Consider the following 19467-nt stretch of genomic DNA (forward strand, 5'->3'; position numbering starts at 1 on the left):
AATTAACCATTGCATTTCTGTTCGAAATGTATCAAGACTTCCCAAATGTGTCTAATTTGTTTATTAATCACTTTCATGTTCAAAATTGTGCACTCTCCTCAAACAATAGCATGGTATTCTTTCACTGTAATAGCTACTGAAAATTGGACAGTGCAGTTAGATTAACAAGAATTTAAGCTTTCTGCCAATATCAGATATGTCTATGTCCTTGGAAATGTTCTTGTAACTTACAGCCTCATGCTAATCACATTAGCCTACATTAGCTCAACCGTCCCGCGGAAGGGCCACCGATCCCGAATTAAGCAATTGCTGGTTTTATTTTGTGCAGGACAGGCAATGGGTTTTCTGACCATACAACCCAAATCCTCCCACATATTGAGTGGAGAGTCTGTCACTCTCAGATGTAACATACAGAGGGGAGAAGTCACTGACTGGAAATACACATGGCGCAAGGATGATGTAGAATCAATCAGTAGGAAGCATGAATATGAGATCAGTGAGGTTAAGATTTCAGACAGTGGTGACTACAGTTATCTGGGTACACATATTGATCAGAAGAAAGATTCTAAGTGGAGTGATGCAGTCAGACTGACGGTGACAGGTATATCATCTTATCTCTCACTCACATCACTACCTCCATGCCCATAATAACTTGACATTGTGCCCCATTTTAAGAACGCTATTTCAAGGTCTGCCTACCATTGCTGTTCAGATTCCTCCATTAATTAAATGTAATTTCATGTAATAATTGAAGAAATATGGTGTATGGTACTAAGATCATACTTTTAACTGATTGGTGCGCTAACTGCATTTGTCTTCATTGAACTGTTTCCACAGCTCTGCCTACAGCCTCAGTGAAGATAGTCACTACCCAGGAGACACTGTACTCTGGAGACACAGTCAAGCTGCAGTGTGAACTTTCAGACTACACAGACTGGACTTACCACTGGTTAATAAATAAAGAAGGGCCTTCCAGGCAGACCAGTAAAACCACCACCATCTATCTCTCTGATCAGGCTGGTCAGTACCATTGTGAGGGGACAAGGACAAGACGGACCCAAAATTCATATCTCAGCTCATCTCTCCACATCAACATCACTGGTGAGCTCAATATTTATCTTCAATCACTTCTGGACTTTCTATATTCTGAGCCTTTGAGGGTTATTCTAATTACAGATATACTGTATACAATGTAAATTCTAACTGAATGGAGTCAACATACCCCTATGTAAAATCAACCTCAATCAAAATTTAAGTGCAACAGATAAATGATTTAAAATGACCAACCATGTATCCAGATGTTTTGATATTAGCTCTCTGTTTTCTTAGCTCTTCCTGAAACTACACTGACCGTGAATCCAAATCCTGCATACACTGGAGAGACAGTAACTCTGACGTGTTCAGTGGGGTCTGACAGTGGCTGGAGCTATACATGGTACAAAGACAACACTAAGAAAGTAGTGACCTTGTCTGGCAGACACACTACAACAGGAGCCACCTTCACCATAAGTAGAGCTGCTGAGTCTGACCAGGGTCTCTGCTGGTGTCAGGGAGAGATCCAGTCCAGATCCGTATCATCAATCATCAGTGATCCTGTCACTATCACTGTGAAAGGTGAGTAATTGTGTGTTTTTGTACACCTGACTGTATATGTATTCTGATGACTAGATCTTGGTAAGTCAGACAGTTCAGAATGCATACTGTATGTTCAGAAATGACAACTTATGATATGGTCATGTTGTGATGAATTCTGATCAACAATATTTTACAACTTCTCTAGGATAGGGGGCAGTATTTTGACGTCCGGATGAAAGGCGTGCCCAAATTAAACTGCCTGCTTCTCCGGCCCAGAAGGTAGGATATGCATATTATTAGTTGATTTGGATAGAAAACACTCTGAAGTTTCTAAAACTGTTTGAATGATGTCTGTGAGTATAACAGAACTCATATGGCAAGCAAAAACCTGAGAAAAAATCCAACCAGGAAGTGACTTGTGGTTTATATATCTAATCCCTATTCAAACTACAGTATCTGTGGGGTCATTTTGCACTTCGTAATGCTTCCATTGGCTGTCAACAGCCTTTAGAAACTTGTTTCATGCGTCTACTGTTACTGGGCAGAGAATAGGAGCTCAGTCAATCAGTGGACTGCCTGGGAGCAGTGAGTTGTTTTCTGCGCCGGCACTCTGGCGCGCCGCTCCTTCTTTTTCCTCTGCAATGAATACGCTATGGTCCGGTTGGAATATTATCGACGTTTTATGTTAAAAAGACCCTAAGGATTGATTGTAAACATTTTTTGACATGTTTCTACGAACGGTAATGCAACTAATAGACTTTTTGTCTCTGGTTTTGAGCTCTCGCGTTATGCCTTTGGATTAGTGATCTGAACGCGCGAACAAAACGGAGGTATTTGGACATAAATATGGAGTTTTTCGAACAAAAATAACATTTATTTTGGAAGTGGGAGTCCTGGGAATGCATTCCGGCGAAGATCAGCAAAGGTAAGGGAAGATTTATAATACTAATTCTGAGTTTAGTTGACTCCAGAACTTGGCGGGTAACTGTATAGCTTGCTTTGATGGCTGAACTCTGTACTCAGAATATTGAAAAATGTGCTTTCTCCGTAAAGTTATTTTAAAATCTGACAGAGCGGTTGCATTAAGGAGAAGTGTATCTATAATTCTTTCAATAACTGTTGTAAATTTTATCAACGTTTGTGATGAGTATTTTTGTAAATTCATGTGCTCATTCACCAGTGGTTTTAGTGGGAATACATTTTCTGAACATCACGCGCCAATGTAAAATGGGGTTTATGGATATAAATATGAACTTTATCAAGCAAAACATACATGTATTTTGTAACATTGAGTCCTGGGAGTGTCATCTGATGAAGATCATCAAAGGTTAGTGATTAATTGTAGCTGTATTTCTGGTTTTTGTGACGCCTCTCCTTGCTTGGAAAATGGCTGTGTGGTTTTTCTTGTCTCGGCGCTGTCCTAACATAATCTAATTTTATGCTTTCGCCGTAAAGCCTTTTTGAAATCGGACACTGTGGTTGGATTAAGGAGAATCATATCTTTACAATGGTGTATAATACTTGTATGTTTGGGAAATTTGAATTATGAGATTTTTGTTGTTTAGAATTTGCCGCCCTGCTATTTCACTGGCTGTTGATAGTGTGTACCGCGGGTGGGACGCTAGCGTTGTTTAGGCGCTGTCCTAACATAATCTCATAATCTCTGTCCCAGAGAGGTTTTAAGGTTGGGGAAAGGGTTGTCCAACTGAATATATTCAACTGAAATGTGTCTTCCACATTTAACCCAACCCCTCCAAATCAGCAAGGTGTGGGTGCTGCCTTAATCAACATCCAGGTCTTTGGCACAGGGGGAACATTGGATTAATTGCTGTAATGGGCGTCGTATAGAGGGGACCGAGGCGCAGCGTATTGAGTGCTCATGTTGTATTTGAATGAAATCGAACACTTAGACAAATAAACAAAACGACAGCCAACAGTTCTGTCAGGTTACACAAATGAAACAGAAAACAACTACCCACAAAAACCAAGTGGGAAAAGGCTGCCTAAGTATGGCTTCCAATCAGAGACAACGATAGACAGCTGCCTCTGATTGGAAACCATACCCGGCCAAAACATAGAAACAAAACACATAGAATGCCCACCCCCTATCACCCCCTGTCCTAACTAAACAGAGAAAAAACAGCTCTCTTAGGTCAGGGCGTGACAATTGCCTTGCTCAGAATTACAGATTTCTACTTTTTCAGCTCAGGGATTCAATCCAGCAATCTCCCGGTTTATGGCCCAACACTCTAACCACTAGGTTACCTAATGTGATAATATTTGTTTGTGCAGAGAGACCTGTGGCTGTTCTGACCCTCCAACCCAACTGGCCCCAGATATTCAGTGGAGAGACTGTCACTCTCAGATGTGACATACAGGGGGGGAGATTGAGTATTATTTTTCTAACAGTGAGAAGTCAGTCTACTCCAAAACAGAGCCTGAGTACAGAATCAGTCCTGCAAAGAATGGTCTATATACCTGTGAAGGTCTTCAGAAAATAAATGGCTTAAAACACTCCCAGACAAGTAATGCTATACAATTGACCGTGTTAGGTAAGTCTGTTTTTATGGGATTGAAAGAGAAAGACAGAAGGGATGAGGTCAAATAGCAGACAGTGAGATCAATGATGGAACAAAACTATAGTTTGATTTTGGGGTACAATACCATTATAGAAAATAACGTAACTGCCCCATGAGCAAAGTTCAAAAGTCGTACCCCATCAGCTGAAGACCATTGAGATTTTCGGAATTACTTTTTGGGGAAGATTGTGCCTGAAGAGAACAGTTCTTCTCAGTTTTATGATGTCATATACTCTGCAGGAGTTCTGAGGAGCTAGTAACCTACGTATGAATGACTACCTGTTCTCCCATATTGCCTCCTCATCCTACAGACAGGACATAACGATTAGTGACATTAGTTGTGTATGACTCTTACCGCTATTTTCAGTGTCCCTGCATGGTCTGGAAGGTCACTGTTCCAGTTAGAGGGTTCCTGTGTCTATGTGTTTATGTCTATGTGGTCAGACAGACAGCCGGCAGCCAGGTCATTATCACTGGTCCTGATATTATAAAACAGGTCGCCATGGAGACCACAAGTCACAGGAAGTGACATCACCACAAGATGTTGCCTGAAACATAGAAAGGGGGGCCTCTATCAGTAACCTGGGACCCATTACCTTCCAGAAAAAGTTGGCAGGTGTTTCATGTCCCTCAGTCACACTGACCTAGGAGCAGGCAGAAGAAGTCATGCAAACACTTCTGCAGGCATATGAAGCCTAGATGAAAATGCACACAAACTGCTTTGATATTTTTGCTCTCTCTCACTCACTCACTCTCTCTAACCCCCCACTCTCTCTCTCTTTTGTTCTCTTTTGTTCTCTCTCTCTTTCTCTGTATCTATTTCTCTATCACTTTCTCTCTTTCTCTCTCTGTCTCTGTCTCACTCTCTCTCTCTTCCCCCGAGCCCTCTATCTTTCTCTGCAACTTTGAGTGGTTTGCTCATAAAGTAACAAGTTACCCGGAATCTGTGAAACACCATGACCATGAACCACACAACCAGCAGCAGCTAGGAAACACACACTCTGAAACTTCCACCATCAGACTGATCAACACAGTGACAGACCCCAAACACACCCACGCCTCATTGTCTAACGCTCAGTCTGAGTGAAGGGTTATTTCAGAGAGCAACTATAGAATGTGACTTCCTTTTCAACTAACATACAGGAATTATTTTATAGAACAGCAGCCCTCATCAAAAGGAAGTCTCTGCTCTTTCTCTACTCTACTATTCCTTCTCGGTGTGTATCGGTTAGTCAACTGCTAGCTAGCTACCAGTGACAGTGCTAGATAAGGACATCAGCCAGAGGAAACAGTCAAAGCCTTACAGAGATGTCTGGTGGTCCCTTCTCCTGCTTCTCCAAACAGGGAATACTACTTCTCCTATTCTCCAACCTCCACTATGGTAAGTTTTGTAAAAAAAAATAATATTTATCCTGTTTATGCTTTGTATATCTATTGCATGTGCTTTCTTGAATTATGAAGTTCGTGAAACCATTAGCTTTCTCTAACTTCCTTGTTGGTCTTTGCAACGGTGTGTGTTGACTGTAGAATGCCTTGCCATCAGTGATTGGTTGGGTATTTAGAATATTTTGCTTTATTACTGTGTGATAACACCTATATTCAGGAACATTTTACATTTACATTTTTAGTCATTTAGCAGACGCTCTTATCCAAAGCGACTTACAGTAGTGAATGCATACATTTCATAAAAAAATGTTTTCCCGTACTGTTCCCCCGTGGGAATCGAACCCACAACCCTGGCGTTGCAAACACCATGCTCTACCAACTGAAGAACATATCATGATGAAGTGATTCTGCAGTTTTGAATGAGTACCAATGGTGTGGTTGGGTCAGCATCTGTTGCATTGTGTTGGTTACGGGGTAAACTTTGAGAATTGAGATATTAAAGACATGATAGATCAGACACATTGTGTATAAAGGAGTGAAAGAGACTGGGTTTTATGCCAGAAGGTAATGGGTCTCTGTAGAAGGACAGATGGCTTTGGAATGTGCTGGGTGGACAGGAGGAGGTCACAGGATTGCTATAGGGGAAGCGGATAGACATCTGTGGATAAGGCGAAGAAGGGGTTGAGGTCAGGAGGTCAGATCAGATCCCCTGAAGGGAGAAATAAGGGTTTATTATCCTATTACCCTCTTCCTGTCAAACCATAAGATGTAAGGATTGGAGAGAAGGAGGAGTATATATACTTGTGATGGAGTACATATATTTGTGATGGAGTATATATACTTGTGGAGTATATATACTTGTGATGGTGTATACATACTTGTGATGGAGTATATATACTTGTGGAGTATATGTACTTGTGATGGAGTACATATACTTGTGATGGAGTATATATACTTGTGATGGAGTATATATACTTGTGATGGTGGCAACATGTCTTTGTCTGACTACAGCTGTGTTGACCCTTTGGGAAGAATTCAACTTGTTTAAGCTTCTCTAGTGTCTAAGAACCTAACAATTGCTTCTAGAATGCAACAGATGTGAAGACCCTGTGCCTAATGGCTGTCATTTATTAAATTTAAGGCAATACAGGACTGTATCAAATAATTGTTTTTATTACATAATAAGATACACTGCAGGACTAGGGTAACTGCAGTTATGCCCTAAATACCACACCTCATTGAGTTGTAACTTTATTTTGTCTTAATTCATGACAGATGTTTTTTCGTGTAAGGGTTTATAATTCATTACTTCAGACTGACATGTATTTATAATGTCGCCAACGCTGTATATGACACATGTCAGGTGAATAATTAAACATTAAACACAGTGGGAGTTGTACTTGTGAGCTGAAGAGGGGTTATCAGATCCACCCCCACTTCTCTTTTCCTGTCATCTCATTCTGTTCTGCTGAATGTGGGGGACGAGTTCACTTTAATGAAGTAAAATAGGACCCAAACACTCAGATATGTAAATATATAAAGTGCAAATATGTAAAGTATAATTTACAGTATAAATGAAACGTAGAAATGCGCTAAATAAATCCAATCCATTATTTTCTATTGTTGATTAGGTAGGACTTTGCATTTTAGTGTATTATTGTGTATTTATTCAGGTAGGCACACTGTAACAAGTATTACAGTGTAACAATGAGTAATTACAACACTTGACACATCGTACTGCATGAATAATTACACAGTAATAAGATCATTGTAATATAGTGTGCAACCATTGACTGATGTCAGAATAACGTGTGTATTTGTGTGTTTCAGGTTTAGGTGTTCATCTGATCATCAACAAGAGAGTGGGGGACTCCGTGGAGCTGCTGGCAGGCTTAGAGAGAGGACATTTCAAATCATTGGAGTGGAAGTATATGGGAAAGGATATTATAGAATTCAACTCAGAAGTTGTATATTCACCTGGATCCCAGTTTGAGGGGAGACTAAAGATGAACACCAAAAACTTCAGTTTAACAGTCAGAGAACTGACACTGCAAGACTCAGGGGATTTTCTACTGACAGGCGAAGGGGACAAAGGTCAGATTGACAGTAAGACCATCACTCTGAAGGTCCACGGTAGGCGTTATCATAATTTTGCATCCTATTTTGATATCGTTCTTATTTATATACATGACCACATCTGATGATCTTTACAATATAAATCTCAATATGTGGTTTTATACTGACCTCACTCACCATGCTTTGTTACATTTCAATCACATTTTCAAGTTTTATCCTCTGTTGTCTTTCTCCTGGTGGTATGGCTATGGTAGGATTCATTTAGAAGACTCATTATGAGTCTCTATCTCTCTCCTGGTTGGTCAGAGCCTATATCCAAGGTGGCGATCCAGACAGACATCAAGCGATTGGCCAACCACTCCTGTACGGTACGGCTGGTGTGCAACGTGTCCTGCTACTCCAACATTACCTACACCTGGGAGAGAGACAATGAGATCTACGGGGACGCCCAGCAGATTTACTTCTCTCTCTCACCAGCAGAGAGAGACATCAGTGTAAAGTGCAACGCCTCCAACCTAGTCAGTTGGAAAACTGCCTCTACGACAGTAAAGTGTAGTAATGACACAACCGCCCCAGGTACCTGGATAACATAATAATCCCTTCCATACACTTTCAGTGTGCTTATACACTTATGTTGTCAAATATAATATGTAATGCATGTGATTACATTGGATGTATATGATATAGAGCCATTTAGTCTTTATCATATTGTATAGTCTAATCATGTGTGTTGTACAATATGTGACAGGACTGGTGTGGTTTACCATCTACATCGGAGTATCAGTAGGAGGCGCTGTGGTGCTGATCCTCACTGTAGCAGTGGCAGTGTGCTACTGCAGGGGCCGAATTAACACAGGTATGTACAGCTTAGAGGCCTCAACTATACTAAAAGGGACATTTCAGGTGGTCCCTGTATGAAATGTTTCTGATTGGTTGATATTTTGTTCTTATAAAACACAGCAGATCTAACTGACAACACAATATATGCTGATGTTATGATCAAAACAAGAAGTAGAGATGTAAGTATGAATTGCCATTATTATGTATCTGAATGTGTGGAAGCTGTATGTACTGTATTGTAATGGGCTGTATTTTGATTCCAGACAAGATCAAACAGTCATGTAAACCCAATATCCATCTATGAAACTGTCAATGATCTGGTTATCCCAAGATTGAACAAGGTAAGATATAAATGGTCATAATGGTAAAATGGAAGACCATGTAGTCTACTTTGAGAATAATCACTACCTTTCTTGATGCTGAAACAGTTTCTTCTTGATTATCTGTCACATGTAGCCGCAGACTCTGTATGCCAAGATCGCAGTTGGACGCCCAGAAGGGTCCCTCCTCTCCCTACCAGAAAGTACTGTGAGCTGAACAGGATGTGTTCATAGGCTGGGCCTTCCATAGATATGGAACCCTCTGCATGCTCTGCATCTTACACGTGTTTATTCTGAAGATAGGCCTAGATGTAACTGTCTATTTGCTTACTTTTACTTCCTTCTCCCTTTGATGATTCTCATATATACAGTATGTCATAAGGCCTTAGGCCTTTTTTTTGAAGGCCTAGTTACAATTAGAAGATTCTGAAATCTGTTATAGGCAGTAGTAGGTGTTGTGATCAGACAAGCTCATATGTCGAATTTCTATTTTCTAGATTAAAGAAAATATATGTAGATAATAGCATGACATTGATTAGTGAGGTGGATTTATGCCTGTGAATAGAAAGTGTACTCTGTTGCATTAGGATTATGTGCTCGCCAGGCATTGATGAGGTTGAAATCAGAGAGTATACGACTACAAACATGTGGATTGTAGTTGTTTTTATTTTTTTTTGTCCGCATGTCCAAAATGGCATTCATGTCTGTCCCTATGATCAGATGGAATTCAATTAATTCCCAAAAATATGCCGTTCACAGAACAATTTTTTTTTATACCTTTTTGAATACGCTGAGTGCCTTGCATTTAGAGTGAATTGTAATTAACTCTCATGACTTGTATTTGTTAGCGAAAGAGACACGATTGTTGTATTGAATGGTTTTCAGTACTGTAGCCTTCACCAAGTGAATGTCTAAGTGGATATGTTATCTTCAAAATTGAACTCATTATGACAACCCATTACATATATCATAAAGCCCCTGAGGGCCTAGTTATACCCTAACACAATGGTCTGAAACTCCTGGTATACAGGCCACATGAAGCCTACAAGTCACATCATGTTGGCTTGCAAAGTGATGTTTAATTCCTATTGGAATCCAGCCAGAGTTAGGATATCTAACAAAATTAACTTTTAATCACACGCAACCTGCATTCAGAATGACTGTTGGGGTAGGGAAGATTGATTACTGATTATTGATTACTGCCTAAATCATATAAACTGGAACAGCCATAACAGTAATGTGTGAAATAAATCGAACTACTAACAGATTGGATTAGTTAGATTGGTTGATTCATCTTATGCTACACAAACATAGATACCCTTTTCATGTGTGAGTTCCAAACATCTCTAACGGTCTCCCCAATGTGAGTTTGTTTATGCACGTGATGTTAGAACATTCTCTCCATTCCAGAATGTGATTGTTACACAACAGTATATTTAATCCACGCTGCCCTCAAACCTAGCACGCAGCCTGTTCTTATTTATAGGCTGTTTTCAACTTGTCAATTTCAAATGATTTTCTAACAAGTTTTTTATTTTCTAAGAACAGTTGAGGTGTGTTCCGCCTCCTTGTTCATTCACATAAAAGTAGTCATTTATACTTATGTGGGCCCAATTTTTTTGGGACATTTCTGATCCGGACAAAATTCCCCAAGAACTTCCCAATTGTTTGTGCAGTTCAAGTCTGCAGACATTTGCGCAGCTCCCGTCCTGCACACACATGTTCCACATGTCCCGTCTGTTGCCTGCATCGCAGTCATTGGTGTTTTCGTTACCAATAAAAACTTTGTAAATGTGTGCGTTTCTATCAAAGTAAGTGCCTTATTACATTATAATAGTTTCTGTTTGTTGTGTTATGTCATTTATACTGTAGCATAATATATTTGTGTATATTCCTTATAACCGTGGACACGCGAGGTAACATTACTCATTTCATAACCTTTATGGTGTTATATTCAATGGTGCTTATGTTGCTAGCAACATTATTCTATTAGCTCTGTAAAACAATGCTAATTGCGCCAGAGAAGTATTAGCTTGTGCTGTATTTTGAAGCTATACTGGTCTTATGACTCTCAAGTGGCACAGCGGTCTAATGCAGAGCATCTCAGTGCTAGAGGCATCACTACAGACACGCTGGTTCAAATCCAGGCTGTGTTTCTATCTAAGTAAGTGCCTTATTATGTTAATAGATTTTCTATGTAATTTGCATGTGAACTGTATGTCCAACTACAAAAAGACCTTGTTCAGTAATCATCTCACCTGTTAGTTGGCAGTGAACTATGTGGCCATTGAGGGCAGTGTTGATCAGATGGGAAAATATCTTCTTATACCACTTGGTTGTTTTCCGAGTGCATTCCACAAAGCTGTTTATCATGTCCGCCTTATCCACTGCACACATTTTGAGGTTATAGTCAAGCACGCAGTCTGGATTGATTGTTCTCTCTCCCGTCAGGTGGTCCACCTTCCCTGTGGCCGACATGGTTGCTGTATGGACAGAGGAGAGGACATGAACGTCTCGTTTGTCATGCCACTATACTGCCAGCTGTTGACAATTCTCCTTGAACTCCACCTCCCTTCTCTGCATCTTCCTGCATCCGAATGCCAGCATCCCCTTCCTGTTTGACCTGACTGTGCAACAGGCCACTCTACGGTTGAAGAGCAGATGCTGTAAGAGTGTGGGACTGCTGTAACAATTGTCCACATACATAGTGTGTCCCTAGCTGAGATGAGGAGCCAGCATGGTCATCACCACGGACCCGGACACCCCAAGCCCCTCATACTCATCAATGCTATTGTGTTAGCGTGCTAAACGCTAGTTCTCCTCAGCGTTTTCACTCCTGTTTTAGCATCCCCTTTAATCACTGTGTTGCTAATTAAGCAGGGCCTTTCAGTATGCTATTGCAGTATGCTAATACCCAAACACAGCCAAGTTATGCTAATTTATTAGCGCATATTAGCTTTAGGGCCAGGGTAGCTCCAAATGCTATTGTCAGGCTGGTAAGAACATTTCTTATTTTGTATAACGGGTCATTTAGGATGGCAGTAACATTGTTGATGAAATGTAGGCATCGAAGCAGAACTAGGAAGCGGTCTTGGGAAAAGAGGGTGGCAAAGAAGGGAGTTGCAAACAGGATCTGTGCTCCAGTTTTCTCTTAGGGAGTTCTTCTTTACTATCCCCATGAGAAGGACTGTCACCAGGAAGGTATACATTTCACCAATTGTGGTTGTCCCCCCCCTCCTGGCTCTGTCTTCTCCTGTAGCTCAAAGGCATAGCGATTGGTCTCTAATATGTCTCCCACCAGCTCCTCTGTCAGAAACAACTTGAAGCACTCTGCCTCAGATGGAAATGGCAAGGAACGTTACACTCCAGACTGGGACTCATCAAAGCAAACAGCAGGGACAGGAGGGATGAAATGGCTGGCAGCCTTCCAGCTACCACAGAACTCCTGTACTTCATCCACTGTCGGTCTGCCTCCATCACCACCAGCATCTTCAAAGGGACCTGGGACTTTGTCAGTGGACAAGGGGTCCTCAGATTCAGGGTTCTCAATGGCTGCGGGGCAGCTCCTAACTGTCACTGTCAGAATCTGATTGCTGACTTTCATACTCAGACTCATTGTCAGAATTGTAAAAAATCGCCAGAATTTCCGCATTTGTGAGTTGTCTTCTTTTGAAAGACATTGCTAATGCTACAGCTTAGCACACTAGCTACATACATAAACAACAACACTGAATAGCCCAGAGTGGGAGTAAGAGGTTACGTGATTGACTGCCGGCACGTGCTACTTGTATCAATAAATCACTATCAGAAAAAGTTTTGTGTGGTAATTATTTATATATTTACTGTTTTATTCGCATGTTTTCAAGTTCCGGTGATAAATCATGCATTCCGATTCTTGCATAGATTGTAATGGGCGCATATTATGTGTGTAAAATACTTTTTTGAAGGTTGTACTGAATATGATGAGCTAAGCTAATTCCAGCTATATGTGGAGCCATGTTTGTTGAGGGGTTTGATGTCATCATCTGTTGGACCAACGATGCAGACCCAGTAGACTGAGGGGTTATGTTGTTGCTATGTGACCAGTGACCATATTAGTTTCTATATTGTGATCCACAAGAATATGGAGTAGTTACAGTCCTGAAGGGAGCGATAAGAAACCCCAGATGTTTACCTTAGTGAACATAATAATATGTTTTTAACTGATTTCCCCTGTAACCTTTCTCACCCCATGTTGGTTTCTAAACACATGTTGTACATGTGTCCCACACTCTACACTCTACAACAAACCACTTCGATATTTTTTTAGGTACATTTTTGATAAAAATGGATTCATGATTTCAACATGTGTTTGTGTATGAAGACTAATTACCTAATCTAATAAGCCTTTAAGAGAAAAACGAATAAGACGTTAATGGAAATGAAGACAGTTTCATGCTTTAGCTTTGTTTTTGGTGTTTTATCCCTTATTGAGAAAACAGTGCAAAAGCTTAGTAAATGGCTCTCAAAGGAAATTGCAGCAAATATGGTGTAGATATGAAGTAAGAAAGTGACCACCCTCTGTAAGAACCAGAGCTTGTGCCATGCAGACCTGGTTAGTGTGGTGGTGTGCATTTAACCAAGTCATTACTCAGGAACTAAAGAGTGGTGCTAACTCAATGGTTGCAAAATGTGCTCTCAATGACAATGAATATAAAATGCAATATTTGTTGGATGTGTTATAGTATCAAGTTGTGATTATTGTAAATGGTTGAGGGTTACTTTGCTACAGTTATAGTAAACTGTGTTAAGAGATTCTAACGCCCTGGCCATAGAGAGGGGTTTTTTGTTCTTTATTTTGGTTAGGCCAGGGTGTTACATTGGGTGGGCGTTCTATGTTCCTTTTTCTATGTTTTTGTATTTCTTTGTTTTGGGCCGTGTGTGGCTCCCAATCAGGCACAGCTGAGGTTCGTTGTTTCTGATTGGGAGTCACACATAAGGAGCATGTTTTTCCTTTGGGTTTTGTGGGTAATCTTTTCTGTTGAGTGTTTTGCACCTGACAGGACTGTTTGGCTGTCAGTTGTCTTGTCTTGTCTTGTCTTGTCTTGTTTTGTTTAGTGGTCTTTCTGTCATTAAAATTCAAATTGAACACTAACTCCGCTGCACCTTGGTCAACTCTCTCTCCCGACAGCTGTTACAGAGATTAATGAGTGGAGTTTTAGTGATTTTGGTCTCTGTACACTCTCTGTGTACAGAACATGGGAAGTCAATGGCCATTTAAAGCTGCAGTCCGCTATTCAAACAACCACAAAAATGACACCCTTCCTCTTGTTGTGGTATATACGACTGACGGATGGAGCTAAGGAAATTCATTCATCTACATTATTTACAATAATTGTCATAAAATAAACCGTATATTTTGGGTTATGAAGGGATAAGACTTGAATTGCTCTGATTCATTTAAAAGTAAAGAAATCAATGCAGAAATTGCAGATTGCACCAGTAAAATAAAGTACAGGATGGATTTGGTAAACAGTAACATGAATATGGCGTGTTGTTATTTATTTCAAGTTTATATTGATGCAATGTGACTTTCTTTGTTGTAGTGCTGAGTACACACATCTACTCTGGACACTCTGAAGACGATGATGGTAGATATTTGTGCACTTGATTAAGCCTTGATCTCCTAATGCTTCATCAAATGTTTTATTTGTAATTTTTAAAGCTGCTTTTGGATAGATATATTTTGTGTTTTGAGTGACTCAAAAGGATCCAGCCCTTTAAAAATGTTCGCCTAAAATGACAGACCCAAATCTAACTGCCTGTAGCTCAGGCCCTGAAGCAAGGATATGGATATCCTTGGTACCATTTGAAAGGAAGCACTTTGAGGTTTGTGGAAATGTGAAAGGAATTTAGGAGAATATAACACAATAGATCTGGTAAAAGATAATATTACAAAAATACAACAGTTATTTTGTATTTTTTTTGTACAAAATAGACTGATCCAATTAACCATTGCATTTCTGTTCGAAATGTATCAAGACTTCCCAAATGTGTCTAATTTGTTTATTAATCACTTTCATGTTCAAAATTGTGCACTCTCCTCAAACAATAGCATGGTATTCTTTCACTGTAATAGCTACTGAAAATTGGACAGTGCAGTTAGATTAACAAGAATTTAAGCTTTCTGCCAATATCAGATATGTCTATGTCCTTGGAAATGTTCTTGTAACTTACAACCTCATGCTAATCACATTAGCCTACATTAGCTCAACCGTCCCGCGGAAGGGCCACCGATCCCGAATAAAGCAATTGCTGGTTTTATTTTGTGCAGGACAGGCAATGGGTTTTCTGACCATACAACCCAAATCCTTCCACATATTGAGTGGAGAATCTGTCACTCTCAGATGAAACATACAGAGGGGAGAAGTCACTGACTGGAAATACACATGGCGCAAGGATGATGTAGAATCAATCAGTAGGAAGCATGAATATGAGATCAGTGAGGTTAAGATTTCAGACAGTGGTGACTACAGTTGTCTGGGTACACATATTGATCAGAAGAAAGATTCTAAGTGGAGTGATGCAGTCAGACTGACGGTGACAGGTATATCATCTTATCTCTCACTCACATCACTGCCTCCATGCCCATAATAACTTGACATTGGGCCCCATTTTAAGAACGCTATTTCAAGGTCTGCCTACCATTGCTGTTCAGATTCCTCCATTAATTAAATGTAATTTCATGTAATAATTGAAGAAATATGGTGTATGGTACTAAGATCATACTTTTAACTGATTGGTGCGCTAACTGCATTTGTCTTCATTGAACTGTTTCCACAGCTCTGCCTACAGCCTCAGTGAAGATAGTCACTACCCAGGAGACACTGTACTCTGGAGACACAGTCAAGCTGCAGTGTGAACTTTCAGACTACACAGACTGGACTTACCACTGGTTAATAAATAAAGAAGGGCCTTCCAGGCAGACCAGTAAAACCACCACCATCTATCTCTCTGATCAGGCTGGTCAGTACCATTGTGAGGGGACAAGGACAAGACGGACCCAAAATTCATATCTCAGCTCATCTCTCCACATCAACATCACTGGTGAGCTCAATATTTATCTTCAATCACTTCTGGACTTTCTATATTCTGAGCCTTTGAGGGTTATTCTAATTACAGATATACTGTATACAATGTAAATTCTAACTGAATGGAGTCAACATACCCCTATGTAAAATCAACCTCAATCAAAATTTAAGTGCAACAGATAAATGATTTAAAATGACCAACCATGTATCCAGATGTTTTGATATTAGCTCTCTGTTTTCTTAGCTCTTCCTGAAACTACACTGACCGTGAATCCAAATCCTGCATACATTGGAGAGACAGTAACTCTGACGTGTTCAGTGGGGTCTGACAGTGGCTGGAGCTATACATGGTACAAAGACAACACTAAGAAAGTAGTGACCTTGTCTGGCAGACACACTACAACAGGAGCCACCTTCACCATAAGTAGAGCTGCTGAGTCTGACCAGGGTCTCTGCTGGTGTCAGGGAGAGATCCAGTCCAGATCCGTATCATCAATCATCAGTGATCCTGTCACTATCACTGTGAAAGGTGAGTAATTGTGTGTGTGTGTACACATCACTGTATATGTATTCTGATGACTAGATCTTGGTAAGTCAGACAGTTCAGAATGCATACTGTATGTTCAGAAATGACAACTTATGATATGGTCATGTTGTGATGAATTCTGATCAACAATATTTTACAACTTCTCTAGGATAGGGGGCAGTATTTTGACGTCCGGATGAAAGGCGTGCCCAAATTAAACTGCCTGCTTCTCCGGCCCAGAAGGTAGGATATGCATATTATTAGTTGATTTGGATAGAAAACACTCTGAAGTTTCTAAAACTGTTTGAATGATGTCTGTGAGTATAACAGAACTCATATGGCAAGCAAAAACCTGAGAAAAAATCCAACCAGGAAGTGACTTGTGGTTTATATATCTAATCCCTATTCAAACTACAGTATCTGTGGGGTCATTTTGCACTTCGTAATGCTTCCATTGGCTGTCAACAGCCTTTAGAAACTTGTTTCATGCGTCTACTGTTACTGGGCAGAGAATAGGAGCTCAGTCAATCAGTGGACTGCCTGGGAGCAGTGAGTTGTTTTCTGCGCCGGCACTCTGGCGCGCCGCTCCTTCTTTTTCCTCTGCAATGAATACGCTATGGTCCGGTTGGAATATTATCGACGTTTTATGTTAAAAAGACCCTAAGGATTGATTGTAAACATTGTTTGACATGTTTCTACGAACGGTAATGCAACTAATAGACTTTTTGTCTCTGGTTTTGCGCTCTCGCGTTATGCCTTTGGATTAGTGATCTGAACGCGCGAACAAAACGGAGGTATTTGGACATAAATATGGAGTTTTTCGAACAAAAATAACATTTCTTTTGGAAGTGGGAGTCCTGGGAATGCATTCCGGCGAAGATCAGCAAAGGTAAGGGAAGATTTATAATACTAATTCTGAGTTTAGTTGACTCCAGAACTTGGCGGGTAACTGTATAGCTTGCTTTGATGGCTGAACTCTGTACTCAGAATATTGAAAAATGTGCTTTCTCCGTAAAGTTATTTTAAAATCTGACAGAGCGGTTGCATTAAGGAGAAGTGTATCTATAATTCTTTCAATAACTGTTGTAAATTTTATCAACGTTTGTGATGAGTATTTTTGTAAATTCATGTGCTCATTCACCAGTGGTTTTAGTGGGAATACATTTTCTGAACATCACGCGCCAATGTAAAATGGGGTTTATGGATATAAATATGAACTTTATCAAGCAAAACATACATGTATTTTGTAACATTGAGTCCTGGGAGTGTCATCTGATGAAGATCATCAAAGGTTAGTGATTAATTGTAGCTGTATTTCTGGTTTTTGTGACGCCTCTCCTTGCTTGGAAAATGGCTGTGTGGTTTTTCTTGTCTCGGCGCTGTCCTAACATAATCTAATTTTATGCTTTCGCCGTAAAGCCTTTTTGAAATCGGACACTGTGGTTGGATTAAGGAGAATCCTATCTTTACAATGGTGTATAATACTTGTATGTTTGGGAAATTTGAATTATGAGATTTTTGTTGTTTAGAATTTGCAGCCCTGCTATTTCACTGGCTGTTGATAGTGTGTACCGCGGGTGGGACGCTAGCGTTGTTTAGGCGCTGTCCTAACATAATCTCATAATCTCTGTCCCAGAGAGGTTTTAAGGTTGGGGAAAGGGTTGTCCAACTGAATATATTCAACTGAAATGTGTCTTCCACATTTAACCCAACCCCTCCAAATCAGCAAGGTGTGGGTGCTGCCTTAATCAACATCCAGGTCTTTGGCACAGGGGGAACATTGGATTAATTGCTGTAATGGGCGTCGTATAGAGGGGACCGAGGCGCAGCGTATTGAGTGCTCATGTTGTATTTGAATGAAATCGAACACTTAGACAAATAAACAAAACGACAGCCAACAGTTCTGTCAGGTTACACAAATGAAACAGAAAACAACTACCCACAAAAACCAAGTGGGAAAAGGCTGCCTAAGTATGGCTTCCAATCAGAGACAACGATAGACAGCTGCCTCTGATTGGAAACCATACCCGGCCAAAACATAGAAACAAAACACATAGAATGCCCACCCCCTATCACCCCCTGTCCTAACTAAACAGAGAAAAAACAGCTCTCTTAGGTCAGGGCGTGACAATTGCATTGCTCAGAATTACAGATTTCTACTTTTTCAGCTCAGGGATTCAATCCAGCAATCTCCCGGTTTATGGCCCAACACTCTAACCACTAGGTTACCTAATGTGATAATATTTGTTTGTGCAGAGAGACCTGTGGCTGTTCTGACCCTCCAACCCAACTGGCCCCAGATATTCAGTGGAGAGACTGTCACTCTCAGATGTGACATACAGGGGGGGAGATTGAGTATTATTTTTCTAACAGTGAGAAGTCAGTCTACTCCAAAACAGAGCCTGAGTACAGAATCAGTCCTGCAAAGAATGGTCTATATACCTGTGAAGGTCTTCAGAAAATAAATGGCTTAAAACACTCCCAGACAAGTAATGCTATACAATTGACCGTGTTAGGTAAGTCTGTTTTTATGGGATTGAAAGAGAAAGACAGAAGGGATGAGGTCAAATAGCAGACAGTGAGATCAATGATGGAACAAAACTATAGTTTGATTTTGGGGTACAATACCATTATAGAAAATAACGTAACTGCCCCATGAGCAAAGTTCAAAAGTCGTACCCCATCAGCTGAAGACCATTGAGATTTTCGGAATTACTTTTTGGGGAAGATTGTGCCTGAAGAGAACAGTTCTTCTCAGTTTTATGATGTCATATACTCTGCAGGAGTTCTGAGGAGCTAGTAACCTACGTATGAATGACTACCTGTTCTCCCATATTGCCTCCTCATCCTACAGACAGGACATAACGATTAGTGACATTAGTTGTGTATGACTCTTACCGCTATTTTCAGTGTCCCTGCATGGTCTGGAAGGTCACTGTTCCAGTTAGAGGGTTCCTGTGTCTATGTGTTTATGTCTATGTGGTCAGACAGACAGCCGGCAGCCAGGTCATTATCACTGGTCCTGATATTATAAAACAGGTCGCCATGGAGACCACAAGTCACAGGAAGTGACATCACCACAAGATGTTGCCTGA

The 19467-nt window shown here is 40.4% G+C and overlaps 1 protein-coding gene and 1 pseudogene across 1 annotated transcript; both read left to right on the plus strand.

Annotated features, from left to right (window-relative positions):
* Nucleotides 1-336: 336 nt before the first annotated feature.
* On the plus strand, nucleotides 337-4689 carry LOC106597027 (B-cell receptor CD22-like). The gene is made up of 4 exons (XM_045722583.1): nucleotides 337-601; nucleotides 838-1101; nucleotides 1330-1614; nucleotides 3868-4689. Exons 1-4 carry the CDS (start codon nucleotides 337-339, stop codon nucleotides 4074-4076), a joined length of 1023 nt encoding a protein of 340 aa, XP_045578539.1. The 3' UTR covers nucleotides 4077-4689.
* A 290-nt stretch (nucleotides 4690-4979) lies between these two features.
* Nucleotides 4980-10572, plus strand: LOC123743760 (SLAM family member 8-like; annotated as a pseudogene).
* The last annotated feature ends 8895 nt before the right edge of the window (nucleotides 10573-19467 follow it).

Source organism: Salmo salar, chromosome ssa07 (genome assembly GCF_905237065.1).
Source record: "Salmo salar chromosome ssa07, Ssal_v3.1, whole genome shotgun sequence".
In the NCBI taxonomy this organism is placed as follows: Eukaryota; Metazoa; Chordata; class Actinopteri; order Salmoniformes; family Salmonidae; genus Salmo; species Salmo salar.